An 18284-nucleotide genomic window follows, 5' to 3' on the forward strand; every position below is an offset into this window, starting at 1 on the left:
AAAGAGAACGTTTCGCCATGACACAAGTTCGGCCTAAGAATCAACCTTTGTCGTTTCGGCCCTTTTATGTCTCTATTTCTGAATTATCTAGAATTATTGCCCAACGTTTATATTTCTACTGTTATTGTTGTAATGTCATTGCGACTGGTATTCAGTTTTTTTCAATGTTTAAACCAATTTGCTTTTATCTATAGTCTGAAACAACACTGATCAAAATATGTTTTTCAACGTGTGTTCCTTCACTTCTTATGACGTTGCTGTGTGAAACGCGGCTCAGATTAATGACAGACTGCTGAAATTTTATCTTCAAGTAGAATGCAGTATTTAAATATTGGCAAATCATTTGCTTGGTCTCAAGACATTTTATCGAAAAAAAATTAAATTACTATTATATATTTTAGCGCAGACAATATTAGCCCATTTTAGCGCCGGATTAATCCGTTCACCTGTATCATTTTCGATAGCCCATTTTAGGAAAACCTTATACCTTGGTTGAATAACCTAATAATTGGTTCAATAATACTCATCATTATTAAGCCATGAACATTAATTTATGCTAGCTTAATGTTATTTAAGTTGTTTGCATTTACAATTTGTCTTGACATAGGCTACATGTTTCAGCCGAAAACAGTACATGTGGATCTTGAGGTAAAAGTGATGAAAGTAGTGAAAAACTTTTTCTTAATAACACTGTAAAATGTTGTAGATTTCATCTAGCTCAAGAATGATGAAAGAAAATAATAAAGTTTGAGGGTTGTTGCTTAATTACAATATAATATTATTCCAAATTAGGTTATACATCTTTATTCTCACAAACCAAATTACAAAGGTATAGACAAGGGGTCATATAATATTCTCATGTTATCTCCATAAAAAAATCTAGAACAAACGTGACAAACAAATATAGTTTACCTTGTAAACATCATGAAGATGCTGATCCAGTTCCATCATCAGGTGAAGTCCTCCTTCCAAGGCTGTTTCGGCGCTGTATCACAACAATCTCCAGAGGTGCGCCGGCTCAGGTGATCAGTCTGAAATGAAACTGGATGGCTTACATTGCTCCCAATATTTTAGCTGCTGTAACTGCAGTACTGTCACTGAATGGTGTTTTTATCAGAGCTGTTGTTAAAGTCTCTTATAGCATTTTAAGTCCATTTTTTACATTACCGCCTAGTAAATGTTCATCATTGACATATCTCTAAAGTGTCCCTTTTCCTCCATATCCACTGTGATAACACTTCTGCTTGCCTACACACTTTTCGAATAATCTTATTCCTCTCTGCTCCTACCACTCTTAAGGTTCTGATAGCTTTAAATACTGTCTGCCCTGCATAGCCCATGCAACCTACTTCAATCGCCAAGCACCATATCCTCCATCCCCGCTGCTGGCAATTCTTTACAAGCTCCTGGCTATTCTCTACAAGCTGCTGATATTTTGCCATCTTCCTTTCGTGTGCCTCGTCCATCCTTTCTTTCCAAGGGACTGTCATTTCCAGTAAGACTGTCTGCCTTTTTCCCCGAGACCATAGCACAATATCTAGTCTTAGCGATGTTGTTGCTATTTCTGCTCGGAAGCTCATGCATTGCTGAAGGTCTGCAGCCATCTGCCAGTCTAGCCTTTGTAAGGATCACAAGGCCTTCTTATGCTGTCTTTCCTCTCTCCAGCCTTCACAAAGTTTACAAAAGTGATGTTCTTCTTGACCTTTCTCTTCTTACTCCTGATGGTATCCAACCTCGATGCTACAGTTTTCAATATACTGTTGTCTCCATGTGTACCTATCACCTTTCAGTGCCACTGGACATGACGACAACACATGTAGAGTTGCTGGTTTGTCTCTGCATAATGAGCACGTTGGATCTTCAACTAACCCCCCACGTATAGAGGTTTAATGGACTTGGTAGTACATCATACACTGATCTCAGTAGGAAGCTCAAATGGTATCCCGCCATACTCCAAATCTCGCTCCAGGTCAAGACCCTGCTTCTAGCTACTCGCCAATATATACACAGGGTGCGAAAACAAGACAATTTTTTAAATATGTATCTATACTGAATACACTAGCATTTGCATACATATGTTGAAGAAATCTCGTCTGCACCCGTGTATATATAGAGTAGGGTTATAATATTTAAAATAACTAGATAAGAGTTGCTATTCCAGATATATGGCAAATGGCCTCTCACTTTAATATATTTGCTGAAAAAGGTATATTTGGCTGTGTAGTTGCAACACGCATCAATGTATGATGTTCAAGGATTGTGGACTTGAAAGCTCTCACAAACATCGTCGTGTCTGAGACAGAGAAACAATCAATGGAAACAAACAAGTTCCAAGTCAGACATAACAATTTAAGTGCAGTTACCCTTTATAGAAAGCTCAACATCACTGGAAGACTAGGAAAACAAATGGCAAATGAGTTTCAACGTGAAAATATGCATTTTAATATGAATATCAGAGACCGGTAATACAAACACCGTAAAAACTCCTCGGTCATACACTAGACACTGAGCCAGCAAAACATAGGTGTAACAAGCAGTAACAAGTTAACTTGGGATAGACTAGTTGATAATACACATGGGAAAATAAATAAGACATTAGGATTTATCCACCGAAACCTTAAAGGTTGCACTAAAACTGCAAAGTCAGCAGCATATCTTTATGGTAAGACGTACACTGGAATAAGCATGTACACTGTACAGTAGAGGACCCTACAAGTCAAATTAAGATAAAGGCAATAAAAAGAAAATTAACAAAAATACCGGACTTCAAGGAAAATTCAAAACGGAAAGTCCCTTATCAAATGGCAAAATCAAAAGCTCAAACACATCAAACGAATGGAAAACAACTGCCATATTCAGGCATTTCCTTATGTAGAAAATGGTGGATTAAAGCAGGTTCAGTAAAGAGCAACAAGACTTCTGCATAACAACTACACAGATCGAACACCTGACTTTGTCACAAATATTGTAAAATCATTAAAATAGGAAAGCCTCGATGAACAGAGGAAAACAAAAAGATTATGCACGCATGCTATTCAAGATCCAGCATAATCTAATCGACAGAGATCGTCAACAATAACCAACCAGAAACAATTTTGTTGAAGCATATTTTATTACTAGTAACTCAAAGTAAAATGGATTGAAAACAAGTAAACCATACTTATAAGGTCCGCTCCGATTTACCGTTTATAACAGTACAATGTTAATATGAGCATGCAACATTTCAAAATATACAATATAGCTATTGAAAAAGGATGACAAAAATAATTGCTGATAAATTAGTAATGGTAAAGATGTGACTGTACCGCGAACTCACTGTCCAGTATCATATGACAAGAAATCTCTCAGACTTGTTAATAAATTTGAACACATGTTTAAAAATCTGAAAGTTTTGTTCATACGAGAGGTCTGAATTACCAGATGTCAGTAACATAACATTCAATACAAGGTCATCAGAGAGCCATGTAAGATTATTCATCATTTCTCTCTGATTTGTATATAAATGGCAATCGAAGAGAAAATGGTATACATTCTCAATGTAGCACCCACAAAACAAGAAAGATCAGAAATTATATTGACTCCGAATAAGAACAAGAACGATGAGAAGTATCTTAACTGTGTTAGAATAATATTCAGTTTCCTCGGTCCATATAAATCAAAAGTGCTCGGGTACATCTTTTTTATAGTCCATCAAGTCTTTTTAAATGGAGTTAAAATTTTGAGATATAATTTGATTTTCGAAGGGACAAATTAGTATTACTTCATAGTCTTATAGTTGAAGATATAATAGATTCTTTTGTAAGTGATATTCTACCGAAGGGTACACTAATACATGTATCATCGCCATTTCCCAAAGGTTTTACTAATGTGATCGAACAAGATTGGACAGACAATCCGGAGCCTGGTTATATTGAATATTATAAAGCATTTGTAATTTTGTCTTCTAACCCTGTCAACTAAAGTTTCCTACCAAGCTTCTTCATACAAGCTTTCATTTCTTATACATACAGGCAAACCAGTTACTATTCTAGCAGCTTCTAGCTGTAAAACTTCCATCTTAAAAGAGTAAATTACCCCACAATTATCACAAACCTCATTTCGATGATATAGTTTTAACATAGTTTTTATTTAATAAGTCTGTGATATGTCTAAAACAAAAGCGAAGAAAAGACGTAGATACTCTTTGCAAATTTGTTAAGGCTGTGAGGCCGTTGATACAAATTAGAATTACAACACTGAATTGGCTATGAATGCTCATGCTACATCGATCTTCAAAAGCCCAAACTTGCTAAGCACCTGTTCTTCTTCCATAACAAATATGTCAATGTCCCCGCAGATAAAACCAAAAACAGTATTGTTTTTGTGTGGAAATCACATTACATTACTGCTTGATATTAGTAAAGAAATTAGGTAGTGACAATCCACTTAAAAACTTAACATATATCACAACAACAATTATCAAAGTAGATATCAGAATTAGCATATGTCTGTTCTATTATCGTGTGTAATTTCAACCAACTACTAGTATGCAGAACAGCAGTCTGTTTCACAAAAGAACTTACGACTAAGATTAATCGTAAGTCATGAACAATTCAGTATACTTACTACCAATCTTAGTCGTAAGTTTCTTTGTGAAATCGACTCCTGGATCTTCCTTCGCTGTAGTGGATACTTTAATTTCCTTACAAACAACGTTATATTGATGTTTGCCAAGTGATCCACGAAACATCTTTTCAAACTATTAACATCAATTTTATCAGTACATGTATATATTTTCTTTCCTCTTGCAATAGTATAAATTAAGGCGACAGTAGTTTACCGATGTTCTTAATCTAGTAGAGACAAACCAAAATAATAAACAAAAACTGAGGAAATCGCATGAACTACCCCAAAAGGAACAAGACAGGGTGTATCGACAGGGTGAACGTCTCCTCAGTGCCATGCATGCACCACCCTCCATGCAAATCGACATTAAGACAAAACGTCACACCGACACATTATATCGGTCAACTAAATCGTGATGACGACCGTATCTTTCTCATGACAACGTTGGGAGCACATCCCTGTCAACGAAGTCGATCGGTATAGTGTGAAAATGCACGAGCGTAAAACATTAGACTTTTCTACTATCTATGCATGTACTATTGTTTCATAAAAAAAGAATAGCCAACGTAGATTAAAATATTTTTCCAAAATGTTACGAAGTGCATCGCAGTAATAATAACACAAAATTTTTACTTCAGCTTTTTTTTTGTGTGTTTTTTATGATTTCACGCTTATTATGTAACTTGACAGATGATATGATATAAACATAATACATAGGTAATATAAAACTAATCGCATAATGCAGGTTATGCAAATGCGTAATAATAAATGTATCAATTTTGACTATCAGCGCTTATCCAACAATATGTAATGCCCGATAGCAACATATTCATCGATGTAGTAGAATATAAATACTGTCATTAAATTGCTTGTCCTCTTCCCGACATATTCCCAATTTTAGAACTCATTTAATCAAATAAAATCTTAGCCACGCCATTAAGCAGCCAATCATAACTAACTGGTGTTAAGTAATAATTTCAAGATGGCGTGTTATCGACTGATCTAATATTTTCGCACCATAAAGCAATAAAGAGCTGCGCCATGAGCGCATGATACGCCCGTCGCTATTTCAAAGAATAAAGTCCATAACTCCTCAATGTCATATCAGAAATTTATAATAAACTAAAGGGAGGTTATCTCAATAGATATAAAACAGTCACCAAAGTTTCATGAAACTGTTCAAAGCCCTTTTGAGGTATTGTCCGAAAATTGGAAAAATCCCCCCTTTTTTATGAATAAAATCCCATAACTCGGAAACGTAAAATCTAAAATTTATAAAAATCGAAAGAGAGCTCACGTCAATAGATATAAACAATCGAACAAAGTTTCATGCAAATTGGTTAAAGCGTTTTTGAGTTATTATCCGACATGTTGACGACGGAAGGAAAGGACGGACAACGGTATACCATAATACGTCCCGTAAACAGGCGTATAAAAACTGACATTATCAAGATGCTTGATTTCTTGATTTGTTCCTTTATTAATCTGAGGCAGACTTTATATAGGAGCTTCTTAGAAATAACAAGAAGAAGCTAGCATTACCCTTTAACTTCACGTTCCGCTATATAGATGATGTCTTCTCACTCAACAATTCATAGTTTAGTTACCATGTTGAACGCATCTATCCCACCAGGAACATATATATTGACGGGACTTGACACTACCTGATTGTAGTCGATTTTATCGTCGTGCCATAGTTAATAAAGATACGATACAGAAACGGACATGTGTTAAAAACGGACTCGCTATTATCCTAATAATATCTGATATTATCAATAAAATGTCATTCAAACTAGTTTTATAGTGATGCTAGTGTATCAAACTTGTATTCTGTCACTTCAAATTTGTTAAAATCGCAAGCATTTCATCACAGAATTGTGCAGAATGCAAACAAGGTAATAAAAAAATGGCGGCCATTGCCGCGATGATTTACAAATTCCCAAACTATTATAAAACACTTCACATCAAATAAATCAAACTTATTTTGGTAATTTTATATGACAAAATATATCTACTAAATGATAAAACTTGTATTTATTTACAATTAGAGTTATGTGGTTTATTTGTTGAGCAGTTCTGATAGTTTTTTCAGTCAGACGCTACCAAAATCCGTAAATCTCGGGAAGTCTCGGGGAGTCCTTACCTTACCGCTGAATCTTTCTCCGTCCTTGAGGACAACCTCTTAGTAGAGTGCATTAGTACATACGACCCTCCACCATCCAGAATATCATACAAATATATATATACAGTTTATATACAGGTCCGCAATTGTTTGTTTAATTGCTGTCACTAGTTCTGTTGAATCAGTTAATACTCAATCAGTATACACTTATTTTGAGTGTTTCTTCTGCATACTTATGGTTCTAGCTCTTATACTATGCAGTGCATAGCACAACTTTCTGGAAATTAGTTCACATAGTTGTTCTGTTTTTCTATCCAATAATAAATCTGGTTTCTGATGTCTAAGTTTAGTACAGTCCATAATTAATTGTGTCTGAGTATTTGCAGACAATTTGTAAAAGGAAATGGACGCATCTTTAAGTATATTATCTTCAATTTGATATGACGACAGACATATTAATAAGTTGAAAAGGGGATCGATATAAAAGACAACTATCAAGATCCCAGATGAGACTGGGAGTAAGGAATCGTGCTATCTATGGAGTACTAGTCGTTACACAAGACTACTGCCGGCTATGAAGTATCGGTGGAATCGATGAACTCTACAGAAGACTCTACATAGGCGGATTTAGAGGGTTTTTCAGGGGGCCCGGGCCCCTCCTTTTTTGGGAAAAATTTGGTTGATTATATAGGGAATCACTGAAGCATGACTGGAGCGGGCCCCCTCTTAGGCAGTCAGTGGGCCCCCACTTATGAAAAATTCTGGAACCGCCACTGCTCTACTTGCTATGAAGTATCAATGGAAAAATGAAATCTACAAAAGACTTCTGCTGGCTATGACTTATCAGTGGACAAGATGAACTTTACATAAGACTTCTGCTCGCTATGAAGTATCAGTGGATAAGATGAACTCTACATGAAGACTACTGCTGGCTATGAAGTAACAATGGACAAGATTAACTCTACATAAGACTACTACTGGCTTTGAAGTAAGTTAACAGTGGACAAGATGAACTCTTAATAAGACTACTGCTGGCTATGAAGTATCCGTGGATAAAACGATATCTACATGAAGACTACTGCTGGTTATGAAGTAACAGTGGACAAGATGAACTCTACATAAGACTACCACTGGCTATGAAGTATCAGGGTACGAGATGAACTCTTCATAAGACTACTGCTGGCTTTGATTGAATGATTGATTGATTGATTGGTGTTTAACGCCACTTTCAACACTATTGTGCTATTTCGTGGCGGTCAGTTTTTTTGTTGGAGGAAGCCGGAACGCCCGGAGAGAACCACTGACCTTGGGTAGGAAATGCTGGCTTTGAAGTATCAGGGACAATATGAACTCCACATAAGACTACCGTTGGCTATGAACTATCAGGGTACGAGATGAACTCTACATAAGACTACTGCTGGCTTTGAAGTATGAGGGGACAAGATGAGCTCTACATAAGACTACCGCTGGCTGTGAAGTATCAGGGTACGAGATGAATTCTAAATAAGACAACTGCTGGCTTTGAAGTATCAGGGACAAGATGATCTCTACATAAGACTACTGCTGGCTATGAAGTATCAGGGTACGAGATGATCTCTACATAAGACTACTACTGGCTATGAAGTATTAGTTGAGATGAACTCTACATAAGACTACCGCTGGCTATGAAATATTAGTTGAGATGAACTCTACATAAGACTACTGCTGGCTATGAAATATTAGTTGAGATGAACTCTACATAAGACTACCGCTGGCTATGAAATATTAGTTGAGATGAACTCTACATAAGACTACCGCTGACTAAAAAGTATTAATTGAGATGAACTCTACATAAGACTACCGCTGGCTATGAAGTTTCAGAGGACAGATGAACTCTACATAAGACTACCGCTGGCTATGAAGTATTAGTTGAGATGACATCTAGTCTCTACATAAGACTAAGGCTGGCTATGAAGTATTAGTTGAGATGAACTCTACATAAGACTACCGCTGGCTATGAAGTTTTAGTTGAGATGAACTCTACATAAGACTACCGCTGGCTAAAAAGTATTAATTGAGATGAACTCTACATAAGACTATCGCTGGCTATGAAGTTTCAGAGGACAGATGAACTCTCATAAGACTATTGTTGTCTATGAAGTATCAGTGGACAAGACGAACTCTACATAAGGCTTCTACTGGCTATGAAGTATCAGTGGACAAGATGAACTCTACTTTAGACTACTGCTGGTTATGAAGTATCAGTGAACAAGATGAGAAGGTCATGATAAATGTCTATGGTTCATTGGAATGATTTGAAAGACCAACAATAAGATAATTCAGTAAATGCATTCAACAGATGAACAGGCTCATTTTTGGAGATATATAATGATTCTCCAGGTCATTACAAGATCATGATCAGCATCAAATATTACAACTAAAGTTAGGGAAGTCTTTCTTGGATTTTTTATTTATGAAGAATATACATTAAACAATTGTCTAGTAAAAAATAAAGTATAACAGATGTGTGTTGTTCTTTTCATAATGCAGATAAAACAATAGAAACTACTAAAACTATATTCTGTTTACTATGTCCAAGTTCTTTATGAAACAGTGATCAAATTTGGAATAAATGTAATATATTATAAGTAAAGCCTAGAAAAAATTGGTTAGCAAAACTAATGTAGATATCCAGGATATCTTTTTGAATAGATTTCTTGATTTAGCAATAAACATAATTACAACTATTATAATGTCCATTATGTTCATTGCTAAATCAAGAAATCTATTCAAAAAGATATCCTGGATATCTACATTAGTTTTGTTAACCATTTTTTCTAGGCTTTACGTATAATGCGTAACACTATATGCCCATGTAGCTTATTTGTGAGACATAAAAAAACTTCAACAAATTACCTCTTCACTATCTTTCTATGTATTATGGGACACACATTAATACTGTATATGAATAAATAGATCTACTGTAAAAACAAAACCTTATTATGATAAATAATTTACATAGCAAAACAAAAATCCTAACAATTGTCATCAAATACAGAATAACAAAAACAAATAAAAATTGAAGGTTATGATTGTCATGAAGATTATAACATTAGAAACCGTATGCACTTTCAAAAATTGTAATGTGCACCCTTATATAAGAGTTTTAACACTACTGACCAAAAGGTGGTGGTTTAGGCAGAACACTGTGGTCATAATTCATCAATAAAACTGATCACCATGACATGACATTGTGATAAATGTATAGGAAATGGGCATAGGACATTTGAGCGTAAATAAAAAATGCACATAGGGTCATTTGAGCGCCGACATCATAAGACATTTTAGCACCGGAATATTAGCCTTACCTGGATTTTCACATAGTAAGTTCAAGCAAAATTTGCTGTGATACTTTTATAAGAATTAAGAAAATATTTTTAAAAATTAAGAAAAAAAAGTATAAGTTTTTAAAATAAATATATTTTATTTGATTTTACATCCAAGTAATAAGACCGGTTCTGGCTAGTAAATGGTAGTGTAGTGTACCAAGGAAAGTTGAGTGTACCTAATGACAAGCCTTGTATAGACATGCCGATTACCTGACTAATACTTACATCACAGACGAATCGTTGTTTCCCCCTTATCTCTGTGCCACGGTTCCAAATATGACAAAAAATGTACAAACAATGGACCTGATTTTCATGCCGATTATAATGAGCAATTTCATCATAGTCAACCATCAATTTCCTTGACACCAATCTCAAATTACAATCTGTTACTTAAGTCAAAATTCAGAGTTTGAATATTGATGCACCTCAGGGCCGAACAGACAAGGAGAAGGAGCTGAATCTCCTGGATTTGCATTCGGTGTACTGACAGCCGAAATAACGAGGGATATAAATTTCAAGCCCGAACTGACTTGTAAATAATGCCATTGCTGAGTTTTATGTTTTATGACAGTGCTTTGTTTTTTAACAATTAAAAGATGTTTTATACTTTGTGCGTTATAAACTCCACATTTCATTAACTATATCCTCCTCGAAATCCTACTTCCACCTTTCTGGCGATAGGTACTCCTTTATCATTCTTATTTATTTTTTTTTTGGCTCAAAAGTCTAATTTTTATTTTTCATTTTCGTTCAAATATTCTAAAATTTCGGCGCTCAAAAGTCCTATACTTTGGCGCTTAAACATCCTTTTTTTATCACTCAAATGTCCATTGTCGTAGGAAAAGACATCAAACCAAAAACAGATGCTGATGTCTGTGTTTAGAAATTTGAGTACAGCAATATTGATACTAAATTGTTGAGATGCTAATTATCTTTTTATCTGCTAAAAAACAAGATAATATGAAGATCCATTTAATACTATAATGTAAACCAAATAATTAAAAAATAATGTTTGGCAAGTTTTTTCCAAGAAAATGTACTTGACCTTAAATAGAATATATCTAATAAATAGCATTCTAGACAGACTCATTGTTGAGTTGTATCTATGAGTATACATAGTTTTAATCAAATTTTGTTAAATATTAACGAAAATATCCCTATTTCATATATAATATTTCATGCTTACTATTTTAATTTTCAGTCAGCAAATTTTCCACTTGACTGTCTGAACATCCAACAATAACTAAATATACTCATGCTAAAGTGCATCAATCTCCCTCTTTTAAAACCATATGAACTGGTCCCATTAAAATTGATCAAGTTAATGAGCTAAAATGTAAACCCAATTTTGCCTTCTTTCTGAGTGTTCCTTTTAATAATCATTTTAGTCTTAAATTAACCCTACTACTCTCTAAAAGCTTATTCAATTTCTAAGACATTCAACAACACTAATCTCTCTGGTTACTAGGACTAAGCAATCAGTATGCATGTATTACAGCTATGCAACTGTCCAGTTAAAATCTGCTCTACAGAATTCTCCTGTGTCCAGGTTTTTAGCCATGAGCTGGTCAGGATGATGGTTTGGTAAGATATGTTGGACATACAATCTAGGGATACAACAATCCTGTAGTATAAATAGTGACATATCAATTTAAAGTCATCAGTTTAAACATATTTTGTTCTCTAGCAACATTTACAAAATGACTTATAAACAATTTTAAAATATTAAATAATACTTTTATGTGACTGAAAAACTAGTAAATCAGTAAAAAAGGACTTTATGCTAAGTTTGTAAGTGACATGCAGATTTTATACTGGGACATCAATAAACTTCTCGAAATAAACTTTATTACTTATAATTCTAATAAATTGCACTAAAAAATATTATCATAACTTACAAAATTTGTGTAGAAATGCATACACATGATGTCATGAAACTGGTTTTCAAATGTATAAACTCTGGTTCCTATGGCATTCACCAATAAAATTAAAATTATTTATGGTTATTCCTATATATCCCCCACCTCAATTGAGTGTTATCTATAAATACAAACATCCAAATATTTAGCCATTTATTTTCCAACCCAAAAAGGCTTGTAGCATAAATGGCAGTATAACTCTATGGTATTTAATTCCAGTTGAGTTATATTTTAATAATTTTTCAGTATTGAATAACATTTTTTAAAATAGTATCTAGACTTACAATTAAATAAGATACAGTTGTACCAGATATTCTGGAGCAACCATTCAAGTAAATTTCCTCTAACATATGACAATGATTTGCTATACAGAATATGCTTTTGTCAGTGAGATTCAGTATACCAGAGAGAACAATAATATGGAGATCACACTTTCGAGCCAGTTCACAGACACCTTCATCTGTTACCTGTAAAATAAAGAGAGAAATACAGCATGGTTATATCATAGTGTCAAGCTAGTTCACAGAAACCTTCCACTGCTACCTGTAAAACAAACAGAGAGAATTACAGCATGGTTATATCATAGTGTCAAGCTAGTTCACAGAAACCTTCCACTGTTACCTGTAAAACAAACAGAGAGAACTACAGCATGGTAATATCATAGTGTCAAGCTAGTTCACAGAAACCTTCCACTGTTACCTGTAAAACAAACAGAGAGAACTACAGCATGGTTATATCATAGTGTCATGCTAGTTCACAGAAACCTTCCACTGTTACCTGTAAAACAAACAGAGAGAACTACAGCATGGTTATATCATAGTGTCATGCTAGTTCACAGAAACCTTCCGCTGTTACCTGTAAAACAAACAGAGAGAACTACAGCATGGTTATATCATAGTGTCATGCTAGTTCACAGAAACCTTCCACTGTTACCTGTAAAAATAAACAGAGAGAACTACAGCATGGTTATATCATAGTGTCATGCTAGTTCACAGACACCTTCATCTGTTACCTGTAAAATAAACAGAGAGAACTACAGCATGGTTATATCATAGTGTCATGCTAGTTCACAGACACCTTCATCTGTTACATGTAAAACAAACAGAGAGAACTACAGCATGGTTATATCATAGTGTCATGCTAGTTCACAGACACCTTCATCTGTTACCTGTAAAATAAACCAAGAGAACTACAGCATGGTAATATCATAGTGTCATGCTAGTTCACAGACACCTTCATCTGTTACATGTAAAATAAACAGAGAGAACTACAGCATGGTTATATCATAGTGTCATGCTAGTTCACAGACACCTTCATCTGTTACCTGTAAAATAAACAGAGAACTACAGCATGGTTATATCATAGTGTCATGCTAGTTCACAGAAACCTTCCACTGTTACCTGTAAAACAAACAGAGAGAACTACAGCACGGTTATATCATAGTGTCATGCTAGTTCACAGAAACCTTCCGCTGTTACCTGTAAAACAAACAGAGAGAACTACAGCATGGTTATATCATAGTGTCAAGCTAGTTCACAGAAACCTTCCACTGTTACCTGTAAAACAAACAGAGAGAACTACAGCATGGTTATATCATAGTGTCATGCTAGTTCACAAAAACCTCCCACTGTTACCTGTAAAACAAACAGAGAGAACTATAGCATGGTTATATCATAGTGTCATGCTAGTTCACAGAAACCTTCCGCTGTTACCTGTAAAACAAACAGAGAGAACTACAGCATGGTTATATCATAGTGTCAAGCTGGTTCACAGAAACCTTCCACTGTTACCTGTAAAATAAACAGAGAGAACTACAGCATGGTTATATCATAGTGTCATGCTAGTTCACATACACCTTCATCTGTTACCTGTAAAATAAACAGAGAGAACTACAGCATGGTTATATCATAGTGTCAAGCTAGTTCACAGAAACCTTCCACTGTTACCTGTAAAACAAACAGAGAGAACTACAGCATGGTTATATCATAGTGACATGCTAGTTCACAGAAACCTTCCACTGTTACCTGTAAAACAAAGAGAGAACTACAGCATGGTTATATCATAGTGTCATGCTAGTTCACATACACCTTCATCTGTTACCTGTAAAATAAACAGAGAGAACTACAGCATGGTTATATCATAGTGTCATGCTAGTTCACAGACACCTTCATCTGTTACATGTAAAATAAACAGAGAGAAACTACAGCATGGTTATATCATAGTGTCATGCTTGTTCACAGAAACCTTCATCTGTAACTTGTAAAATAAAAGAAAAAGATATCTACAAAATGGAGATCTCAGAACACTGTAATTGCTGAGAATATAGTGCAAATTAACAATGTTATGTTTTCAGTATTTCAAGTCTTATGATTGGAGACTTTAAGAGCCTGCATGGCTCACCTGGGTTTATACTCACTGTCATAAATGGATATTCTCCAACCCTATGAAACCTATTTATACTTCTAAAGTTCCAAGCAATTAGCAAGCCTCATACTGGAATGTCAGAATTTTTAACACATTTCAATGTTTGGAATTAAGAATTACTTCTGTTTCCAGGCTTAATGGAAAGAAATGAATGGACATGTGTAAAGATAGTAATTATGTATCTCCCCATTGAGAGGCCCCTGACATACTGTAATTGCGCGAAGTCTTTGTTGTCGACAGCCAGTGATACACCTGATAACATTTAATTACCATGTTTCCATGTCCATGCTGTTATGAAACTCATTCTAATTTCACGATTTTTTGGTCAATTTTCTATTTTCAGTAATGGTGGCAGTCAAACTAGAAAGCTGTTTGGTAATCAATCCCAATTCTTCAAGGGGATCACAAATATATCCTTTACTCAAAGATTGATAGCACTTGGTCCATTATAGGATTTTTCATATTATTTTATTTTACTCCTATGTGCTATTTTTAGATATAGTTGCCATGTTGGTTTGATGACAGGATCAATAAACTCAACTTTTAAAACTTCCTAAGGTTGATGTAGGCCAAGTTTTGTTCCAAATGACCCAATGGTATCAAGGGGGGAAGATTTTTCTTTACTGCAGTTTTTGATCAACACAGGACAAAATACTTGTCATATTGTTTAGCCCCTTTGTTCCAGGTGAGCTATAAGTTAGACATACAATACCTGTGCACATCCTTTCATTCCAATTCTGTGCAGTTTCGGACAATTTCTGGCCAATGTTCGTAATAATTCATCAGTTATACACCTCTGTCCAGCAACATCTAACATTTCTAAATTGTAACAGTGATCAGCAGCTGTCAATAACACATCTAGATTTAACTGAAATAGCAAACAATCCACCTTACAAGATATTTACATGTATCTAAACACAAATCTACCAGTTATATAATTTTTAAAATGAATTACCATTAAATGTTCATTGAATTTAATTTGACTGCATACCAATTCAGAAATACTTAAAGTACTTTTATTTTTAATGTTGTGTACCATATAAATAAATACAAGGAATGAGCTGCTATTTAAATTGACAGCAAACTGGGTTTTCTTATTTTGAAAGGTGCTTTCAGGAATTTTTGACCCTTCACATTCTATGCCCATTTTCTAGTCTATAACGGACCCTCATTCCTGAACAGCAAAAATGAAAATTGGCAATATCAAACTTGGCCACAATTTGGTCATCAGTAACAGCATATTAAAATTCTAAGAGCATTGGCTGGATGGTTCATAAGTAATTGCAGGGAAATGACATAAAGCCCAAATTTCTAATCTATCAAGGACCATAATTCCTGAACGGCAAAAAAGAAAATCGTCAACATCAAACTTGACCACTATTTTGTCATCAGTAACAGTATAATAAATTAAGTAACAGCACGGAAACGACATAAAGTGCCATTTCTCTTTAAATGAAATTTGTACAAATCATTAATCTGTCATTAGCAAATTTATTACAGTACTGTTTACCTTTTTAGTGCTGACAAACAATTTCTTTATCAACATTGCTGTATCTGGATTCTCCAATAAAGGAACAAGTGTTGTTAATGTTAGGCTATGACACATACTGAAATCTAATTGCTCTAAACTTTTACAATATCTGGTGACAGACTTTAATCCTTCATCAGTCAATGTGTTACTAACTGTTCCACTTATATCTAAACATATTAATCCTTTACCAATATGTTGTAAGATCTAAAAATAAAATAGTCTAAATTACAACTGACTTTATTAGATCATAAAAAGAAAAATTCAGATTAAGGTTTGGCTATTGAAGTCTGAGCATCATGATCCAAAAAAACCTCAGACATTCTGGCTACAACCCTGCAGATACTAGATCAAGCTTTTTAGCATGAAATGGAAATTAAACACAAGTTTAGTGTAAAACATAATTACTACAATTATTTGAGCATTCTTATGCATGAAAGTAACATTGCATTCAGGTTCAATAAAAAAAAAAAATTTGAAGTAGCTTCCATTGAGGTAGAGAGGAAACTGTCTCACCAAAGGAGGAAGTTCGATAAGGGCCATATTTGGCCTCGAATATTAAGTTTATAGTTTGAAGATGTTTCAAGTTAACGAAGAAACACGCGAGAAAGTGAAATAAAATTATTTTTGTGGAGCTTTTCTTAAAAAAGCTTAAACATTTACAACCCATATAGGCCAAAAGTAGAGATTTTGGTGAAATTTTACAAAATGGTCGTAAATTCTACCAAATTTAGGCATAGGAAACATAGAGCGCAGGCTTGACAAACTAAATATTCAAATCAGATATGTAAAATGTTATAGCAAACATTATGTTATAAAATCTGTCTTGTTGACACATGCGCTCTAGGTTTCCAGTTCCAATCAATGGAAATTTACCAGTTTTCTTGAGATTTCATGGAGAATCAAATGTGTGCTATGTGTGGCTTCATGAAAAGAACGCTAATACGTAAATTTTCAATAATAAGGTATATTTCCTCCCTAGTCATTGTTTTAACTATGATTCATTGTAATATTGGGAAATAAATCCTAATTTGAAATTTTAGTTAGAAATAGGAGCCATTTTAGTGCCTTATTGATACTACATTTTTACAAATAAATATTGAGAGATAGAATAAACAATGTGTATTCAATAGTATGGAATGAGGATGGTTTCAAAGATTTGACCTCTCTATGCTTGAAACAAGTATTCCTAATCATTAACTTATACTGAATAAAAAGATCAATATAGATACACAAATATATTGTTTTGGGAATGAACCAATTATACCTTATAACAAGAATGTGTCCATAGTACACGTATGCCCCACTTGCACTATCATTTTCTATGTTCAGTGGACCGTGAAAACTCTAATTTGGCATTAAAATTAGAAGGATCATATCACAGGGAACATCCGATGTTACTCGAATAAAAGAAAAAGTGTGCCAAAAATTTTAGAAATTGGGAGATATGCCATTCGGTATCGTGTTACCATAAATAAATGAATCCAGATTAGCAAAAGTAGAACCATTTACTATTCAATCTTATAGTTTAACTTAAAAATCTTTATAATATTTAACAAACCTAAATTAATCTTTATTGAATTTGAACTTAAATGCCCATAATTAACAGATATCAAACAGGATAAAACATTTTCAATGATGTTCTCTTTAAATTGGTAATATGAAACACAAATAATGGTTATCTATGATAACAAAAGCCCCTAAATTAACTGTAGATTATCTATGATAACAAAAGCCCCTAAATTAACTGTAGGTTATCTATGATAACAAAAGCCCCTAAACTAACTGTAGGTTATCTTGATAACAAAAGCCCCTAAATTAACTGTAGGTTATCTATGATAACAAAAGCCCCTAAATTAACTGTAGTTATCTATGATAACAAAAGCCCCTAAATTAACTGTAGGTTATTTATGATAACAAAAGCCCCTAAATTAACTGTAGGTTATCTATGATAACAAAAGCCCCTAAATTAACTGTAGTTATCTATGATAACAAAAGCCCCTAAATTAACTGAAGGTTATTTATGATAACAAAGGCCCCTAAATTAACTGTAGGTTATCTATGATAACAAAAGCTCCTAAATTAACTGTAGGTTATCTATGATAACAAAATCCCCTAAATTAACTGTAGGTTCTCGTTGTCTCCTAGATGAATCCCATTTAATAGAAAAGCTCTATCATAGTAATAAAATTCTCAAAATGTTAGTTTATTAATTTTTCAGATCACATAGAAACAGTTTGGGGCTCAGAAAATAATGATTAGTCTCTCTCAACTTTAAAGGGATCTAAAAGGGAAGACTTTTTTGATATTTTTACAAA

At 34.1% G+C, this 18284-nt stretch overlaps 1 protein-coding gene across 5 annotated transcripts in view; it reads right to left on the minus strand.

Annotated features, from left to right (window-relative positions):
* Nucleotides 1-9157: 9157 nt before the first annotated feature.
* The window catches only part of LOC127734229 (F-box/LRR-repeat protein fbxl-1-like), a 29907-nt gene continuing 20780 nt past the window's right edge, over nt 9158-18284 (minus strand). For 2 of the 5 annotated variants that reach the window (XM_052243999.1, XM_052243998.1), the window contains 4 exons: nt 15949-16173; nt 15151-15306; nt 12299-12481; nt 9158-11719 (listed from right to left, as the gene is read on the minus strand). In XM_052243999.1, the coding sequence (XP_052099959.1) occupies nt 11594-11719; nt 12299-12481; nt 15151-15306; nt 15949-16173 (690 nt within the window). In that variant the 3' untranslated portion in view covers nt 9158-11593. Of the gene's footprint in view, nt 11720-12298; nt 12482-12978; nt 13027-13134; nt 13183-13290; nt 13339-15150; nt 15307-15948; nt 16174-18284 lie in introns of those variants that run through there. The other 3 variants (XM_052244000.1, XM_052244001.1, XM_052244002.1) reach the window with 3 other exon arrangements.

The sequence above is a fragment of the Mytilus californianus genome, unplaced genomic scaffold, assembly GCF_021869535.1.
Source record: "Mytilus californianus isolate M0D057914Y unplaced genomic scaffold, xbMytCali1.0.p SCAF_3, whole genome shotgun sequence".
In the NCBI taxonomy this organism is placed as follows: Eukaryota; Metazoa; Mollusca; class Bivalvia; order Mytilida; family Mytilidae; genus Mytilus; species Mytilus californianus.